Here is an 18,704-nt window from a genome sequence, read left to right as displayed (position 1 = left end):
CTCCCCAGAAGTGGCGACATCCCCCTCGCTCAGCTGCTAGGTGGAGGTGTGGCCAGGCAGCTCTGTGTGCTGCCTCCGCCCAGAGCACTGGCTTCCCAGCTCCCATTGTCCGGGAACCACTGCCAATAGGAGCTGCAGGGGTGGTGCTTGCAGGCGGAGGCGGCCACGCCTCTGCCTTGCACCTGAGCGAGGGGGATATCTATATTTCTGGGGAGCCCCCCAGGTAAGCACCGCCCAGAGCCCGGCTCACCCCACCCTGTGCCCAAACCCCCTGCCCCCTCCCATACCCAAACCCTGCTGCTGCAGGGCAGGAACTGCGGAACCAGGTAGGGAGCCCGCCAGCCCCGCCAACCCTCCCCCCAGCACCAGTGGGGGTCCTGGGCCGTGAATTTTTGTTTACTGCCTGTGACCTAGTCTGTGACTTCTACTAAAAATACCCAGGACTAAAACGTAGCCATAATCATGGTTGCCCTCTCCCCACTCCACTGAGGTATTTGAACCTTGTTATTTGTGTCTTACCAGTTTAAAACAAAGCTTTTGAAGTTTTAAATATGACTGGGCATAACGCTCTGCAGTGGAGTGAATCCAAAATGAACTCAACTGTACAGGAAATCCAGAAATCGGCCACACTTCAACTGAAGACATTAATGAATTATCTAATGTAAAATATGGTAACATTTTCATTATTTCCCCCTCCAAATTGTCACATTTCATTGTTTCAAATTCAGAAAAAACGGCAGATATGTACAACTGAAGATACATACTGTAGCACCATCACAAGAAGCTTATTGGATCCTAACTATATAGTTTGAGTGAGCCAGCAGCTCCCTCCATTTTTGAATGGATTAGTTTAATTTGCCTCTTAGTAAAACTTTTAAACTGATTTTAAATGCTTTCTACAATGATACCCTTAAAAACAAACTGTCATTAAAATAAACACCAGAGGGGTAGCCGTGTTAGTCTGGATCTGTAAAAGCGGCAAAGAGTCCTGTGGGACCTTGTAGAGAAGAAGTGGGTATTCACCCATGAAAGCTTATGCTCCAATCCGTCTGTTAGTCTGTAAGGTGCCACAGGACTCTTTGCCACTTTTAAAATAAACACATGAGCAATTTAAACTTTTAAGTTAAGCTGTTCAAAAGCCCAGCGATAGTGAACAACAATTAAGACACTCACCTGTATGGCTTATCAGAGTTATGAATCCGTCTGTGATTTCGTACCCCAACATATGTTGTGCTTGCGTAGTCACACACATCGCATCTATAGAGTTTCTGGACTGAAGGCTTATTCCCTGTACATAATACATTTCACTGTTTTAGAAATATATTTGTTCTACTATAGGAAGTTCTAGGACAATAGTTTCAGGACTGAATAAAATTATGAAACATGAATTATCAACATTTTGAAGTGATACTTCAACACTGAAACAAACTAGAAATGGACATCTATACATAATAAATGTAAATTTAGTTTACCAGTCTCTTCTGCATACTCCCTGCTGTTTATTAGAGCTATTAATATTTTAGGAAGTACATTCTCCCTCACAATCCAGCCTCTCCCCTTCTCTGATTCCTGCAGTCAGGTCATAATCTCAGGTTAGTAGTATTATAAAGTGATGCTATAGAAACTGCTAGGCTCAGCATTTTCACTGCACTGCAGAATCAAGTCCAAGGAAAAGGTAGGCACTAAGAAAAAGAAACAATTAACAACAGAACAAACAAAATCAAAGGCTTCCTGAAAAAGATTTGGCTAGGAGAGCCATTTTATCTCCCACTCATACCCCATCATCATCTTAAAAGAGTTTGGGATGTTCAGATTTAAGGTATTATATAAACCATTAAGGAGATAATCTAGATTTTTGTAAGAACTAAAAAATGAGTGTAAGTAGAGGAAAATATTAACTTTTTTCAGTCTGAAGTACCTAAATATTTCCTTTCTGGGGCTGACATCTCAGCCAATGTAAGACATTTAAGCTGTGCGTTTCTTCTTGCAAATACTGGAAGATAGTTCAGATTCATCAACAGGGTTCTGGAGCTTGGTTACAACCCTTCCATCCTCATACCAAGTTCGTATTAGTAGATTACATTTAATAATACCTAACTGTGTTAGATACATACATGGGCCTTGAAATGACCAGGGTGTAGATTACTGGAAAACTTTTCAAGTGGGACAGAGTGGGGTAGAGAGGAATCCCTGAACCAAAGTAATCAGGTAACAAGTTTTCCATTCTGGATCCTGATGTTTCTCCTATCTGAGACTTGTGACATGGCAAGCAGAAAGGAAAAGTTAGTAGGAGGGAGAAATAGCTCGGACAGAAGGGAGAATGTCCCCTTTCCCTAAAAATAATAACCAATTTTGGGACCATCACTTGGAGCACCTTCCTGCTGAAGGATGCTTCCACAGAGGAACAAAGGTCAACCTTCTAGACCTTTATAAACATATACTGATGTGGCAGATCATGTGGTAGCAATGCAGATTTACACCATAGTGGATGATGCTCTTTCTGCCTCAGAACCTGTGTTGAGCAGGCTCTCATCCCTTCTGGACTGGTTTTTTTTCAGTTGAATAAGCGTCAGTCATACCACACTCGCTACACCCAGATGAGAAAGATTTCAGGCACAGGCATTTAAGAGGAAAGGAGAGAAATCTAGACATTTTCCTGAAATGGTCATTTTTACTCAGATATATTTTAACAGCATTTCTCATTATCTACTACATGCTATACTTGGGTGTTGAACTGGGCAAATCAAGAAAGGATGATTTCCCATGAAGTATGAAGGAAACTTGACCTGGAAATGAATGATTCTGGGGTTCAAGGACAACTATGTCCTTTGCTGAAGACACAAGTTCCAAATTTTGTAAGAACAGAGATTCCAAAAACTCTTCTTGCTGACATGACTGTGAACAGGAAACAGAACTCTGCCTTCCTCCTCACCACCTACCCACACACATACACAAACAGGGGAGTTAGATTCCATCAGGTAGAATGGATGGGTCATGAGGGCTTGTAATATTGTTAGCAGAGTCCAGATAGGGAAGAAAGGTTTACCCGTTGGTTTGGATACACGTTGCCATAAGGAACATTGACACCACCAGGCGACCTACAAGACACTACATGAGCCTGTGTTTGACATTGCATCGTGTGTTTCAGCTTTAAACAATAATGGGAAGTCTTAGACTCAGGGAAGAAATCCAGAAAAACTGTAAGGTCTGGTTTCCTACATTTGATCTTTCTATTTTAACAGGAGAATTTTGTCCTCATGAATGCTAAGTGCATAAAAGGCCAGTGTGAGGCTAGGAGTATTCTGTCTTGTTTAAGATTTGCCAATCAATAGCCAGGCTGTCAGGCTCAGGTATTCTGAAATGTAATATAGGGATTAGTCCTGGGATAGGAGTTCCTTCCTAGAAAGAGGGAGTGACAGAGTCCGATTTATAGATTCTAAGGCCACAGGGGATCATTTGTGATCATGTAGACTGAACTATATAACACAGGACCATACAACTTCCCCAAAATAATTCCTAGAGCATATCTTTTCCCCACAGAAGGGACATCACCCCATTTAATCTGCTGTCTTAAGGAGAAAAACAATCAGCTTTAAAAGCCAGGACTGCAGTGGATAAGATGGGAGTCCTAAACTGCTGTTCTAGTTGTGCTGCCAGATTGCAGAATCTGACATACACAGGGGTTTAAACTTCTGCTGAGTGTTCTACGTTAACAGTGTTCCAGACCTTCTGTACAAGAGAAAGCACGTGGACAAAACTGAACTGCTTCTGTAATTTGCCAGAACTAAAGCCCAGCCCAAATGCCTTGACCTAAAGGAGAGGTCAGGAATCGGAAAGATAAAACTGGTAAAGAACAGACACACAATAACAAAAAATATCAGAGAAGAATAAAGTAAGTCTGAATTAAACTCTAAGATTTAAAATCTCCCAAGATCCTAGTGCCGATCAACATTTGATTATAATCATTGCCAAAACTGAAATTTGACAGACTACACAAAAAGTGCTGAGGTTACTAAAAAGAATTTTGAGACATTCTTTTAATTTGTAACTCTGATACCGTTACAACTAGCTCTATTCCAGATAGTAGCAATTGACAAAACAGGGGTTTAAACATCTGCTGAGGGTTCTGCATTAATAGTATTCCAGATCTCAGGTAAAAGGTGATAGACAGATATAAATGCAGCTAACAATTTAAAAAAGGGGATCCGAAAAGAATGCTAACCTGGAAGCAACATTTTTAAAGAGATAAAGTAGCAAAGCCATGATTTTCCAAATGTAATTAAAGAAAGTCTTACTTTAAATTTAATGTCATGATATGCAAATATACAAACTTGTTCTTCTTGATTCTTTAGAGCAAATATTTGAGTGAACAGCCTATTATAATTAGACATGCAAAACCCACTTCCTCTACATTTTATTTCAGTTTGTTTCATAGTTGGACAAATAAGTGATGTGAAAGTATTTTTTAAAAATACTTTACATTAATTTGAGGTTTGCAGACAGCTGATTTATCCTCCAAGTGAAAACCACTCCGAAAGTGATTAATAGTAGAGCTTCAACATGCAAAATCAATGGCAATGACTGGACCTCTAGACTGATGCTACCAAGAATTTATTCTGCCAACAATACATATACTTAATGGACATAAAAATTAGATAACTGTATATATGCACATTTAACAAAAAATGATCCTACATGCTTAACTCTGCTCCACCCATGAACTGGAACACATGGTGGAAAATTGCTCAGTGTTCTGAAATCTCTACAAGATAAAGTGACATGGAATGATACTGGGCCTACATTCTTTGATTCAGCCTTAAAATTGATGAAAGCAAGGTACATCAGAACTTTCCCCACAATTCATTCATTTTATTACTGTACAAAAAAACCTTCCATGATGTTAGCATGGCAGCCTTATTAAGTTTGTATTAACCGCTATATCGTTCATACAGGTGGATACATATCTGTGTATTCTGGAGATTAACATGCTTTCGGTCTAGCACAAGACACCAATAAGGTCCAGACCCCCCAGCAGAGCAGAAACTGTGAATGGCTTCTGCTATTGCTCTCCCGCTTCAGTGAACTTTCTACCACAAAGTGTAGAAAGGCTAGGTTCCATTAGTGGGAATTAATTTGGCTCTGAATTTATTTTCTAGTAAGGAATTAGGTATTTATTAGTTAGATGGCTTTAAAGAAACAGTAGCTAACAAGATAAAAGGATACTGCAAACGAATCCTCTATTGCATAGTTAGACGTGGCTAACCACCAGTCAGCACCCACTTGGGAGCAATTTCTTATACTAGTCACTAGTTCAGATTTATTCTTTAACAAAATGCAGTTAAGTTATGATCCATCATATGTTCCGGGCTGTAGTTAAATTGCCAGTTTGGAATTATTTTCCTCCCCACATGATTTTGTGGGTTTTTTTGGAAGAGATTTGTGCACTGTGTATGTGGGAAATGACAATCCTTATTCTAGCAGCAAGAACAGGTGCTCCTATAATACAGTTTATTACTATAGTCCATTATTAGGCATTTACAATCCAATAATATCCAGTGTTATAATGCTTTCTTTAAGTTTACTGTATAACACGATGAATAAAGAGATGTTTGGACTGACTATTTCATAAACAAAAAATGAAATTGTTCCAGTTCAGAATCTCTCATATAAACAGATGCTATGCCATAAATTTCTTTATTTTGGGTAGCTTTGTAGGGATGATATCTGTTTGACACGATGGCATCTGGACTGTGGTGGTGCCATAATTTGATTGTAAATTGTTTTTAAAATAATTTAAGCTTTCCAAAATATAGTTTAATGAAAGTTTAAAAGGAGAAACATTTTCACTCAAATCCTATTACCAACTTTAATTTCGGGTAAATATCCGTCTAAAATGAATGACCGTAACATTTTACATAAGGTAAAAATGAGTAAAAATTATTAAAATGTTTAAAGTAAATTTAGGTCAGGCCTAGCTTCTTGAATAGGAGTTCCCCTAGCAGAGGAATTACAAGATCAAGTCCTTAATTTGCAAGAATTGCAAAAAAAAATTTTTTTTTAAAGAGCAAGATTTTCAAAGATGACTAGCAGTTTTGGTTCTTTCAATTTTTGGGTCTTTAACAGAAACACCTTAAATGGGGCCAGATTTTCTAGAGGAGCTGCTTAGCACCTTCTGAAAATCAGACCCATTTCACGTGTTTCAAGTTGGGCATCCAAAAACTGACACACCCAAAATCATTAGTCACTTCTAAAAATCTTGGGTTAAACAATTGCAAGCATTGACAATGGTGATAATCACAGCTGTGCAAACATTTATACCAAAGCAAAACCAGCAACACTTATTTTCCATCACCTCTATAAAAATGCTCATGTTATTTCTTTTGAAGAATAACAGGTGTGCTTGAAGAGCGCTTTTTCTTCTACTAAGGAGCTCTTCCTGCATACCCATGCCCCATCAAAAACCAGCGAACCAAAACAAAACCCCTACAAAACTCATCTAGCATTTTCTTGAACTTGGGCCTGAAGAAAGTAACAAAACACTGAAGCTCAATCTCCTGGAATTATATATATATATAAATCCCAGGTGGCTTCCAGAAGGACAAAAAGGAAGCTAACAGGTAAATTTATTTAGTGCTGGTGAGGTAAATAACTGATTTTTCTGACTTGTATATTTAATGTCAGAGCCAGTAAATAAGAGCCAGGATGGTCTAGTAGCATAACTATGGGACTGGGAGCCAGGAACTATATTTCTAACTTCTATTCTGACACTTACCACATGGCTCTGGGCAAATTACTAACAGCCCATACTTGCTCACATTAAGCAATACCTTCCTTACTCCATGAATGGTTCCACTGATTTCAGTGGGATTACTGTTGTCCTTACAAAACATGAGTAAGGGTGACAGAACTGGGCCCTTAGCCACTTTGTTGTTATACGTATTACAACACACCTAGAGGCCCGAATTGAGATCTGGGTCCCATTGTGCTAAGTGCTATATATACACATATTGCAGGAGACCGTTCCTGCTCCAAAGAGCTTACAAACTAGATTTAAAAAGACCAACAAAGAGTGGTAGAGGAAACAGATGCTTTGTTTATTTATTCCCCCTCATGTAAACTGGGAAATATTTTTACCTACTATATGTAAGTGATATTATGATTAATGCTTCCATAATAGAGATACAATAAAATAATTTTGAAGTATGACATTCAAGAGCATGTCCATGTGAGTATGCTTATTTGAAAGTCAGTTAAAAAAAAATCTTTTCCACATCCACTATGCAATTTTCTAAAAATATTTCCTAAAACTCAAAGGACATTAGTCCATAAAGGACTACATCCACGGCAATAGATATTTTAAAAAAGAAGTGATCTGAGCTATCCCTGTGCACACACACAAAAATATCTCAACTGGTTAAAGACACTGCTTGTCAAATGCTGATAGGGTATGTCAAAACCATGCAATTTTCCCAAGTCTTCTGAAAACCCTGCACACATTTGGGCTGAGAGTAAGCATAACAATTTTCTGCCTAAATGAAAATTTTGAGAAACATAAGCTCATAATACAACACACCAGTAGCAACACTATAAATTTGACTCTTTACTGGTATCTTATATAAAAATATATACAGTACCTTCTCTTTCATCTGCCTCGCTGGAAACTATTAGTTTGTTAGATGTTGCTGTTGAGAGCAGATCTGGAAGACTATGTTGCTCTCTCTCATGATTTCGCAGCTGACTCTGTTAAAAAAACAAACAAACAAAAAAACAAATCACCTTTCCCTAAAATATTTAAGTTTAGACTCTATAAATTCACAGGTTTCAGAGTAGCAGCCGTGTAGTCTGTATCAGCAAAAAGAAAAGGAGGACTTGTGGCACCTTAGAGACTAACAAATTTAATTGAGCGTAAGCTTTCGTGAGCTACATCTGATGAAGTGAGATGTTTATTATGTTCAAATAAATTTGTTAGTCTCTAAGGTGCCACAAATCCTCCTTTTCTTTTTATAAATACACAGTGGTCACTTCATGTTGCACTAACTTGCAAAGCTATTGTTTACATTAGCTCATATGTATTTGCAGAATGCCTCAGTTAATTGACTAACTGAACAACATATAAAATGCAAAAAATGGTACTAAGATGACAACTCAATGAATGAAATGCTTTTGACTGTTTTAAAGAGTAGACATTAGATATCTGACAGATATTAAATAGCAAGAAGTTTTTTTTTTAAAAAGCAAAATCGATCATTAGAAAAAAGTGACCTGTTGAAGTAACTTCCTGTTCTTCTAAATGTAAAATAATTTTAAGATTAAACTTTTCTTCACATTCAGATATAATATAGTAATATACTGAAACTCTCAAAGAATAATAAAATCTTAATAGGAAAAATGTCTTCTCAGTGAAATGAGGGGGATGAGGATAGGAGGAAAATAGGACTGGGTAGCTCAGGTTACTGGTAATAGGATAGAGAAGCAATCAGTTCTAATTCACATGTTCAAATGTGGACCAGATCAGTAGTGCCTACGTTTTCTGGTGATTATCCAGAGGCTTAGATGAAAGATGTCATTCCACCTTCTACTGGCCATGACAAAAATTCTCATCAACTATGGAGGTGACTTACTTTAATCTAAACGTTGCCCTCCCAAATTAAGATTGAACAGGACAAGTGGGCAAGTTTGCACTGCCATTGCCTGTGCTGGTCCCAATTGTGTGAATGACTGAAAGACTACAGTTATCAGTGCTATTGATATCTTTTCATAAGCACTAAATTCACATATAAATGCATCATCCTGCAACACTAATGTGTTAAACAGAGAGGCTAAAACTGTGACCGTGGCACAATATTCAGCTCTGGACTGTAATTTTTCAGATTTGGTCCCCTGCATAACATCTGTTCCATGAAGCAGCAATAAAGAAATTTTTATCACTCAGCAGATTTTTCTGGGCTAAAGTTTCTAGAACAGCTGTTCTCAAACTGTGGGTCGGGACCCTATTTTAATGGGGTCACCAGGGCTGACTTAGACTTGCTGGGGCCAAAGCCGCACCACCCAGGACCGAAGCCCAACAGCTGCAGTCCTGGGTGGCAGGGCTCAGGTTACAGGCCCCCCGCCTGGGGCAGCAGGGCTTGGGCAAGCTCAGTCTCCACTCCTGGGGTCATGTAGTAATTGTTGTTGTCAGAAGGGGGTTGTAGTGCGATGAATTTGAGAAACCTTGTTCTAGAAGAACCATCTCTGGTTTTGCACCCACTCCCAATGAGGGGTCATGTTTGAGTCCACTTTGAAGTTCTGACCTATTAGGTTATCTAGACTATCCCCTCCTAATGCTTCCATTCCCTCCTGTTATTGCTACAGGTTAACAGGCCAGAAGTAGGGCATTAATGGGTCACTATGATGACTCTCACTGAAAATGTAATATTTTTCACAAAGAAACAGAGGACACGTAAAAGTAAATAACTTGAGGTTGCAAGACATGTTGCAAGAATACAGTAGTACAAGAGTAGTTCTAATAGTCTCCATTTGTAATGACATTGCAGCCAAGGTGCCATACTTTGATAATTCCTGTGGTTAACTTAGTTTAATTAAAAGAAAGTAATAAAACAGTTAATTAGTAGCAAACAGTTAAACTGCTATTCTAGACAGATGCAAAGGAAATAACTTCACCTTATAATGAAAGGATTCTTCACATTGCTTGCATTGATACATTCTGGTTTTGCAGTGGTTGATCATGTGGCTTTCTAAATCTTTACTATTGTCAGCTATATGCTCACAAATAGGACACTGATATGGTTGCCTTTGACGATGGACTCTCAAGTGTTGTTTTATGTAGCCCTTATTGCCACTGCTATAATGGCATAGGCGACAGCGGTATGGTCGATCTACATTAGGTATGTACTCTACCAGGTTACTTCCTGGCATGTTCATGTCATTCACAGGTTGGCATTGTGCATTGTCCTGTAATTCTTTCAAAATGTCATCATCAGAAGCATTCTGATCTGTCCGCTCTCTCAATTTTTCAATTACTGTGAGCAGCGACATACTAATGCCCATTTTAATTGGTGCTTCTGATAGCTCTGGTTTGTCCTTCTGTAGCTCCATTATTGCACAGTCACTTTGGTTTAAACTAGTTAATCCCTCTGGAGCGTTTTTAAGTGATGATACCATTTTAGAATGGGCTGCACAAGCGCCATCTGACTGTCTTTGTCCTGTATCTGCATCTAAAGAGTTTACCGCAGCGAAGGCCCTAAAGCTGGATCTTGTTAGTTCTGCAGCTCTGATAGGCATTGTAACAAGAGCTTCTGCAGCTAACGAGTGCAGTCTCAGAGATTCCGAATTTGTTCTTCTTCGCACTGGAGGGGCATTTTCATCAGCTGCTATGCCTTTATTAGAGATTAAATCATTATCTTTCTTCTCAGTATTGCTCCATCCTATTATTACTTCTTCAATTTCATCTGAGTGATAAACTTCACCAGGTCCTTCACACACAACCTGGGACTCCTCTGAGAATAATTTTTTCTCAGCTTCAATGTCAGTGTTCATTAAGAAAGGTTTTTGTAAAACAGTTTCTTCGGCACTTGGCAAGCGCTCTACTATTACATTAACATGACCTTTCTTATTTGGGCTACAGTTAATGATTTTCTGTGCTGATGAAAGTAGGCTATCAGTTATCAAATTATCTTGCTCTGTATCTGTATCCGATATGGTTTCCTCTAACGGTTCTCCAGTAGGGGAAAGGGCTGTTGATTGACTTAGGACCTCCTCCTCTTTTCCATTTTCTACCACCTGTGGAGATTTACATGACAGTTGCTCGGAGCTACAAATCTGGAGTTGAAGAGAATGGTCACTATGGATGTCTAGTTCATTATTTTCTAGAGAGAGAACAATTGTATCCACACTATGAGGTGTATGAGTTAAAGTTGCATCTGACAAGATAGCAGGCTCATTTTCTTCTTCAAATATAGGATAAGAACAGTCAACCTCACCTGCATGTTTCCATGCATGTGTTTTTAACATTCTTTGCTGACCACAAGTGTAGCTACAAATTAAGCACCGATACATGCCATACTGCTCATAAGTATACCATTTTCTCCCACCCATTTCAGCTATAGGAGTAGACCGAGTTATGCCTTTACAGTCCAGATTTACTGCCTGATCAGTGCCTGCTTTGACACTTCCTTCTGCTGGCCCTTGCAAAGATGAAGCTGAGAGATTTACACATTGTTGCACATTTGGCTGGTTTTTGCCATCATTCTCATGGTGAATTCTGACATGAACTTCAAGTTCTTCTTGGTTTTTAGAAGCAAAGTGGCATTCTGAGCACATTAATATAATTTCATTCTGTTGACCATGTTGTTTTATATGTTCTTGTAGTATAGAAAGAGATGGTGATAGAAATTTACATAGGCCACACTGGTAGCATATAACCTTTCTTTTACTTTGTGGAAGACAACTGGTTACATAATCTGCTTGTAGCTCATCAGTCTTTTTAATGCCAATAACAGGCAGTTCCATTGTTTTAGCTGGGATCTCACAAAGATCTTGTGTTTCAAAAGATGGTGTAGAAGTATTAGGATGGGAACGTTTTTTCCCTATTAAAAGGCATCTCTGTGACTTCTCACTTTCTACTATCTTGCTTAATTTTTGGATAACATGGATTAGAGGATCAGTTTTACATTTTCTATGATCTTCACTGCTTTCTAGTGTTGAGCCAATGACCGTTTCAGAAATCAGTACAGCTTCCTGTTCCACAATATTTGGCACCAATACTGCAATACTGCTTCCCTCTTCCATAATATCTGAAAAAATATTATGAAATGAAACATTAGCTTACTTAACAAGCACAAAGACAGAAATTTGTAGTCACTACTGATTAAATATTTAACTTCCCAATTCTACTAAAAATGGTAGCCCAAATTAATTAATATTCTAATAATAAAGTCTTCCAGTTTTAGACCATAGAAAATCAGAAATCTGGAAGGCCTTGTATACACAGCATTTTGGATACCATAGTGTTAGGATATAGATATTCAGGCCTGTCTGTAAAGGCCTGTACTCGAAGAATTTAGGTGTATTTTTGGCTAGTTATAGAGGTATAAAAGAAAGAATCAAAACCATTGCCTGCCGGTGTACTTCTCTTTCTGTGACAGTCTGAGGCCCTGTTCTTAGGCTAAGGCCTTTGGCTAAGCAACAGAGGTAGCCATAAGCTGGAAAGCGACCGGTCACATCCTCACATTCCAAACTAGTCACATTGAAAGAAGGTGCTATTGGGCTGTTAGGAATATTCTCCTGTCCTGATAATGCCTGTCACCTCCGGAGAAAGGGAAGTGCCTAGAAGATGTAAAAAGAAACTTAGTTTGATAGCATCCTATCTGGCAAGAACTCACTTATCAATAGCTGGGATGTGAAATCCTCACTTCTGTATTGTTTTGTCATTATAGTTCCCACTTTGCTATTGTTTGTCTGTATAATCTCTGTCTGGTTCTGTGATTGTTTCTGTCTGCTGTATAATTAATTTTGCTGGGTGTAAACTAATTAAGGTGGTGGGATAGAATTGGTTACATAATCATGTTACAATATGTTAGGATTGGTTAGTTTAATTTCAGGAAAATGATTAGTTAAGGTACAGCTAAGCAGATCTCAAGTTTTACTATATAGTCTGCAGTCAGTCAGGAAGTGAGTGGGTGCGTGTGAGGAGGGGAAATGGGAACAGGGAATTGGGGTGGGAAAATTGGAATCATGTTATGCTAAAGGTGGAAATGGGAACAGGGAATGGGGGTAAGGAAATTGGAATCATGTTTGGCTAAGGGCAGGAATGGGAACAGGGACACAGGTGTAAGGCTCTGTGGTGTCAGAGCTGGGAAGGGGGACACTAAGGAAGGAAACTGGAATCATGCTTGCTGGAAGTTCACCCCAATAAACATCGAATTGTTTGCACCTTTGGACTTCGGGTATTGTTGCTCTCTGTTCATGCGAGAAGGACCAGGGAAGTAAGTGGGTGAAGGAATAAGCCCCCTAACACATGTTACATTTTGACAGAGTATTTGTAGCACCTTTTCATGTTAGCCTACATCTGAATGCCTCAAACTACAAAGGTCTGGAGTGGCAGAGTGAGCTAATAATTTTCATGGGTAAGTTGGCTTGTATTGTTGTGGATATTGTCTATTTCCCCACCATGATCACCACCATCTGAACACTAGAAACCCTACCTAAAGATACTGATTTTAAATGAATTCAGCATATTTAAATTCAAAAAGCAAGTTTCACTATGGCATGAAGACCTACTTTTTAAATACTAAGTGTATCAAGTACAGTTTCTACTGATCAGATGAAGTCTTCTGAAGTGAATGTAGGTTTGTAACAAAACACTTCAGAATATAACTAAAATTTCAGCATGAAATGATTCTACTAAGCATTACCTGCATTAATCATTTTGCTATGGCTTTATTCATTAAGATAGTGCAAATGTAAAAAAAGCATATTTCCCAGCACAAGACTAATTTTCTAAGATAGCAAGGCAATATTCGCTGAACTGTAAAGTTCTACTGGTAGTGAGCATTTCTGAACAATCACTTTTTGTGTTTTAAGAACTGTATTGTTCTGGAAGCTAAGGAAATAATTGTTTCCCTTTTTACTTCCTTTAAAAAACATTAACCATAAACCACAGACCATAATGTGGTATGGTCAGAGGTTAAAATAGTGGCCATATTTAAGCACAAACATGGTTTGAGATTATTGACTGGGGGAAAAAACCTAGAAGGGAATTTAATGCAGCATCATGTTTATAATATTACACTTAACGTGGAGTTCTTCTCTGAAAAGTAACTGAAAAATGTTTTGGAGTTCCACAGTAAACATGCTCAATTTAAAATTAGAAATGTGTTTCTGTTAACTGGCAGTCCTCCAAACTCAGCCTGGATTCTTTTATTCTCATTATTTTCTCCTAAAATAAAAGTTCTTTAGGTCAAATTAAACCTTCAGTTACACCTGTGAAATTGGGGTACCAGTATCTTCCAATTAATTATACTCAATACACATTTCTGACATAAAAGGAGGAAAAGATTGGCTCTAATAGGAATAAAAAACAGTATAAGCTTAGTTTTCTTGCTAAAGACAGTAGGCATGATTCTAAGTAAACACAAGGAGCAGGTAATATGGTGCCATTTTTGCATAGCAACTTCTTAGAATAGGACCACACTACAAGTCAGTTGAAGTGTCTTTAAATAAAGGTATCCAATTATTTGGGGCTTAGAACCTGTCAAACAAGTTACTCACGTAGTTATAGTATTTTCAGTCAATTGCAGAAATTGGATTGAGCTTTTTAGTTTAAGAACAGAACGAATAGCACATAGCACCACAACATTAGGCTGGTAGTTAGAACTGGGGAAGATGCTTTGTGTTCATGAGAGACAGTAATAACCGCATCCTGTGCTGAATTAACATGAGGCTGTAGAAATTTATTTGCAGAGGATACAGTTAGTAGAACTAAAAAGAAGCATTTTCAAATTATGTGTACTGAATTTTAAATATTCTATTTACAGATCTCAAATATGAACCAGAGGACTTTTTTTTTAAATCATATAGGAGAACAAAACAAAGGTGAAGACTTTATAATGAAGAATCAGCTTCTATCCCCACGTAGTGCGTAGGAAACATTGCTTCAATATAACTGAAAGAGACAAATAGCTCAATAGTTTGTTCATGCCAGTTCTTCTGATGTAACTACAGGTATACAAAAGTTCTGCTGTAGGCTCACACCTCAGGAAATTTGAGAAAAATACCACTCCGGCTCTTCACATATCCAGGGGTGGATAGTCAACATTAAGGGGGAAAGACAATGGGTGATATGCAGATAAGAATCACTGAAGTATAGTGCAGTAGCACTATAATGGTAAATTGAGAATATTAATTCAAGTATAGAATCACAGACTTTAGTCTGACCTCCTGCACAACACAGACCACAGAATCTCACCCACCCACTCCTGTACATACATCTGAGCTACTGAAGTCCTCAAATCGTGGTTTAAAGACTTCAAGGTGCAGAGTATCCTCCAGCAAGTGACCCATGCCCCACGCAGCAGAAGAAGGCGAAAAACCCCCAGGGCTTCTGCCAATCTGTCCTGGAGGAAAATTCCTTCCTGACCCCAAATGTGGTGATCAGCTAAACCCTGAATATGTGGGCAAGACTCACCAGCCAGACACCCAGGAAAGAATTCTCTGTAGTAACTCGGATCCCATCCCATCTAACGTCCAATCACAGGCCATTGGTCATATTTACTGTTAATAGTCAAAGATCAATTAATTGCCAAAATTAAGCTATCCCATCATACCATCCCCTCCATAAATTTATCAAGGTTAGTCTTGAAGCCAGATACGTCTTTTGCCTCCACTGCTCCCCTTGGAAGGCTATTCCAGAACTTCACTCCTCTGATGGTTAGAAACCTTTGTCTAATTTCAAATCTAAACTTCCTGACGGCCAGTTTATATCCATTTGTTCTTGTGTCCACATTGGTACTGAGCTTAAATAATTCCTCTTCCTCCCCGGTATTTATATCTCGGATATATTCATAGAGAGCATTTATATCTCCCCTCAGCCTTCTTTTGGTTAGGATAAACAAGCCAAGCTCTTTGAGTCTTGTCAAGGTTCCTTCCCCACTCTGAACGCTAGGGTACAGATGTGGGGACCTGCATGAAAAACTTCCTAAGCTTCTCTTTACCAGCTTAGGTCAAAACTTCCCCAAGGTACAAAATATTCCACCCTTTGTCCTTGGATTGGCCGCTACCACCACCAAACAAATACTGGTTACTGGGGAAGAGCTGTCTGGACATGTCTTTCCCCCCAAAATACTTCCCAAAACCTTGCACCCCACTTTCTGGACAAGGTTTGGTAAAAAGCCTCACCAATTTGCCTAGGTGACTACAGACTCAGGCCCTTGGATCTTAAGAACAATGAACAATCCTCCTAATACTTGCACCCCCCCCTTTCCAGGGAAATGTTGGATAAAAAGCCTCACCAATTTGCATAGGTGACCACAGACCCAAACCCTTGGATCTGAGAACAATGAAAAAGCATTCAGTTTTCTTACAAGAAGACTTTTAATAGAAATAGAAGTAAATAGAAATAAAGAAATCCCCCCTGTAAAATCAGGATGGTAGATACCTTACAGGGTAATTAGATTCAAAACATAAAGAACCCCTCTAGGCAAAACCTTAAGTTACAAAAAAGATACACAGACAGAAATAGTTATTCTATTCAGCACAATTCTTTTCTCAGCCATTTAAAGAAATCATAATCTAACACATACCTAGCTAGATTACTTACTAAAAGTTCTAGGACTCCATTCCTGGTCTATCCCCTGCAGAAACAGCGTATAGACAGACACACAGACCTTTTGTTTCTCTCCCTCCTCCCAGCTTTTGAAAGTATCTTGTCTCCTCATTGGTCATTTTGGTCAGGTGCCAGTGAGGTTACCTTTAGCTTCTTAACCCTTTACAGGTGAGAGGATTTTTTTCCTCTGGCCAGGAGGGATTTTAAAGGGGTTTACCCTTCCCTTTATATTTATGACAAGTCTCCTTTCATAAGACAGGTTTTCCATTCCTCGGATCATCCTAGCAGCCCTTCTCTGTATCTGTTCCAGTTTGAATTCATCCTTCTTAAACATGGGAGACCAGAACTACAAACAATATTCCAGATGAGGTCTCACAAGTGCCTTGTATAATAGTACTAACACCTCATTATCTCTACTGGAAATACCTCGCCTGATGCATCCCAAGACTGCATTAGCTTTTTTTCACGGCCATATCACATTGGCGGCTCATAGTCATCCTGGGATCAACCAATACTCAGAGGTCCTTCTCCTCCTCTGTTATTTCCAAGTGATGTGTCCCCAGTTTATAACAAAAAATTTGTTATTAATCCCTAAATGCATGACCTTGCACTTTTCATTATTAAATTTCATCCTATTACTATTACTCCAGTTTACTAAGTTATCCAGATCTTCCAGTATGATATCCTGGTCCTTCTCTGTATTGGCAATATCTCCCAGCTTCGTGTCATCCGCAAACTTTATTAGTACATTCCCACTTTTTGTGCCAAGGTCAATAATAAAAAGATTAAATAAGATTGGTTCCAAAACCGATCCCTGAGGAACTCCACTAGTAACCTCCCTCCAGCCTGACAGTTCACCTTTCAGTATGACCTGTTGTAGTCTCACCTTTAACCAGTTCCTTATCCACCTTTCAGTTTTCATACTGATCCCCATCTTTTCCAATTTAGCTAATAATTCCCCATGTGGAACGGTATCAAATGCCTTTCTGAAATACAGGTAAATTAGATCCACCGCATTTCCTTTATCTAAAAAAATCTGTTACCTTCTCAAAGAAGGAGATCAGGTTGGTTTGGCATGATCTACCTTTTGTAAAACCATGTTGTATTTTGTCCCAATTACCACTGACCTCAAAGTCCTTAACTACTTTCTCCTTCAAAATTTTTTCCAAGACCTTTCTTACTACAGAGGTCAAACTAACAGGCCTGTAGTTACCCAGATCACGTTTCCCCCCCTTTCTTAAAAGTACAAACTATGTTAATAATTCTCCAGTTATACAGTACAATCCCTGAGTTTACAGATTCATTAAAAATTCTTGCTAATGGGCTTGCAATTTCATGTGCCAGTTCCTTTAATGTTCTTGGATGAAGATTATCTGTGCCCCCCGATTTAGTCCCATTAAGCTGTTCACGTTTGGCTTCTACCTCGGATGTGGTATTATCTACCTCCATATCCTCATTCCTATTTGTCATCCTACCATTGTCCCTAAGCTCCTCATTAAAGACTGAGGCAAAGTATTTATTTAGATATTGGGCCATGCCCAAATTATCCTTAACCTTCACTCCATCTTCAGTGTTTAGCGGTCCCACTTCTTCTTTCTTTGTTTTCTTCTTATTTGTATGCCGATAGAACCTTTTACTATTGGTTTTAATTCCCTTTGCAAGGTCCAACTCTACATGGCTTTTGGCCTTTCTCACTTTATCCCTACATGTTCTGACCTCAGTAAGGTAGCTTTCCTTGCTGATCCCTCTCATCTTCCACTCCTTGTAGGCTTTCTGCTTTTTCTTAATCACCTCTCTGAGATGCTTGCTCATCCACCTTAGTCCACAACTCCTGCCTACGGGATTTTTCCCCTTTCTTGGGATGCAGGCTTCTGATAGTTTCTGCAACCTTGACTTGAAGGAATTCCAGCCTCCTTTGCCCTTAGATCCACAAGTTCTTCAGTCCAATCCACTTCCCTAATTTCCTTAATTTTTTAAAGTTAGCCCTTTTGAAATCAAAAACCCTCATCACAGATCTATTTTTGTTTATCCTTCCATTCAGTTTGAACTGAATTAGCTCATGATCGTTCAAACCAAGGTTGTGTCCTATAACGATTTCTTCTATGAGTTCCTCACTACTCACCAAAACCAAATCTAAAATGGCATCCCCTCTTGTTGGTTCAGCAGCTACTTGGTGAAGGAATCCAGCAGCTATCGCATCCAGGAAAATCTGAGCCCTATTATTATTACTAGCACTTGTCCTCCAGTCTATATCTGTGAAGTTAAAGTCTCCCATGATCACACAATTCCCATTAGTATTTACTTCATTAAGAACATTAAAGAGGTCTCTATCCATATCCAAATCGTATCCCAGTGGTCTACAGCACACCCCAAGTACTATCCT

The 18,704-nt window shown here is 38.8% G+C and overlaps 1 protein-coding gene across 6 annotated transcripts in view; it reads right to left on the bottom strand.

The window, feature by feature from the left end:
- ZNF507 (zinc finger protein 507) overlaps positions 1-18,704 on the bottom strand; it is a 50,843-nt gene that overhangs the window by 23,762 nt on the left and 8,377 nt on the right. For 4 of the 6 annotated variants that reach the window (XM_048870866.2, XM_048870867.2, XM_075118400.1 and 1 more), the window contains 3 exons: positions 9,661-11,792; positions 7,635-7,740; positions 1,174-1,288 (listed from right to left, as the gene is read on the bottom strand). In XM_048870866.2, the coding sequence (XP_048726823.1) occupies positions 1,174-1,288; positions 7,635-7,740; positions 9,661-11,787 (2,348 nt within the window). In that variant the 5' untranslated portion in view covers positions 11,788-11,792. The other 2 variants (XM_075118404.1, XM_075118402.1) reach the window with 2 other exon arrangements.

This window comes from Caretta caretta, chromosome 12, assembly GCF_965140235.1.
Source record: "Caretta caretta isolate rCarCar2 chromosome 12, rCarCar1.hap1, whole genome shotgun sequence".
Classification (NCBI taxonomy): domain Eukaryota; kingdom Metazoa; phylum Chordata; order Testudines; family Cheloniidae; genus Caretta; species Caretta caretta.
This window is presented reverse-complemented; position numbering and strand designations above follow the sequence as displayed.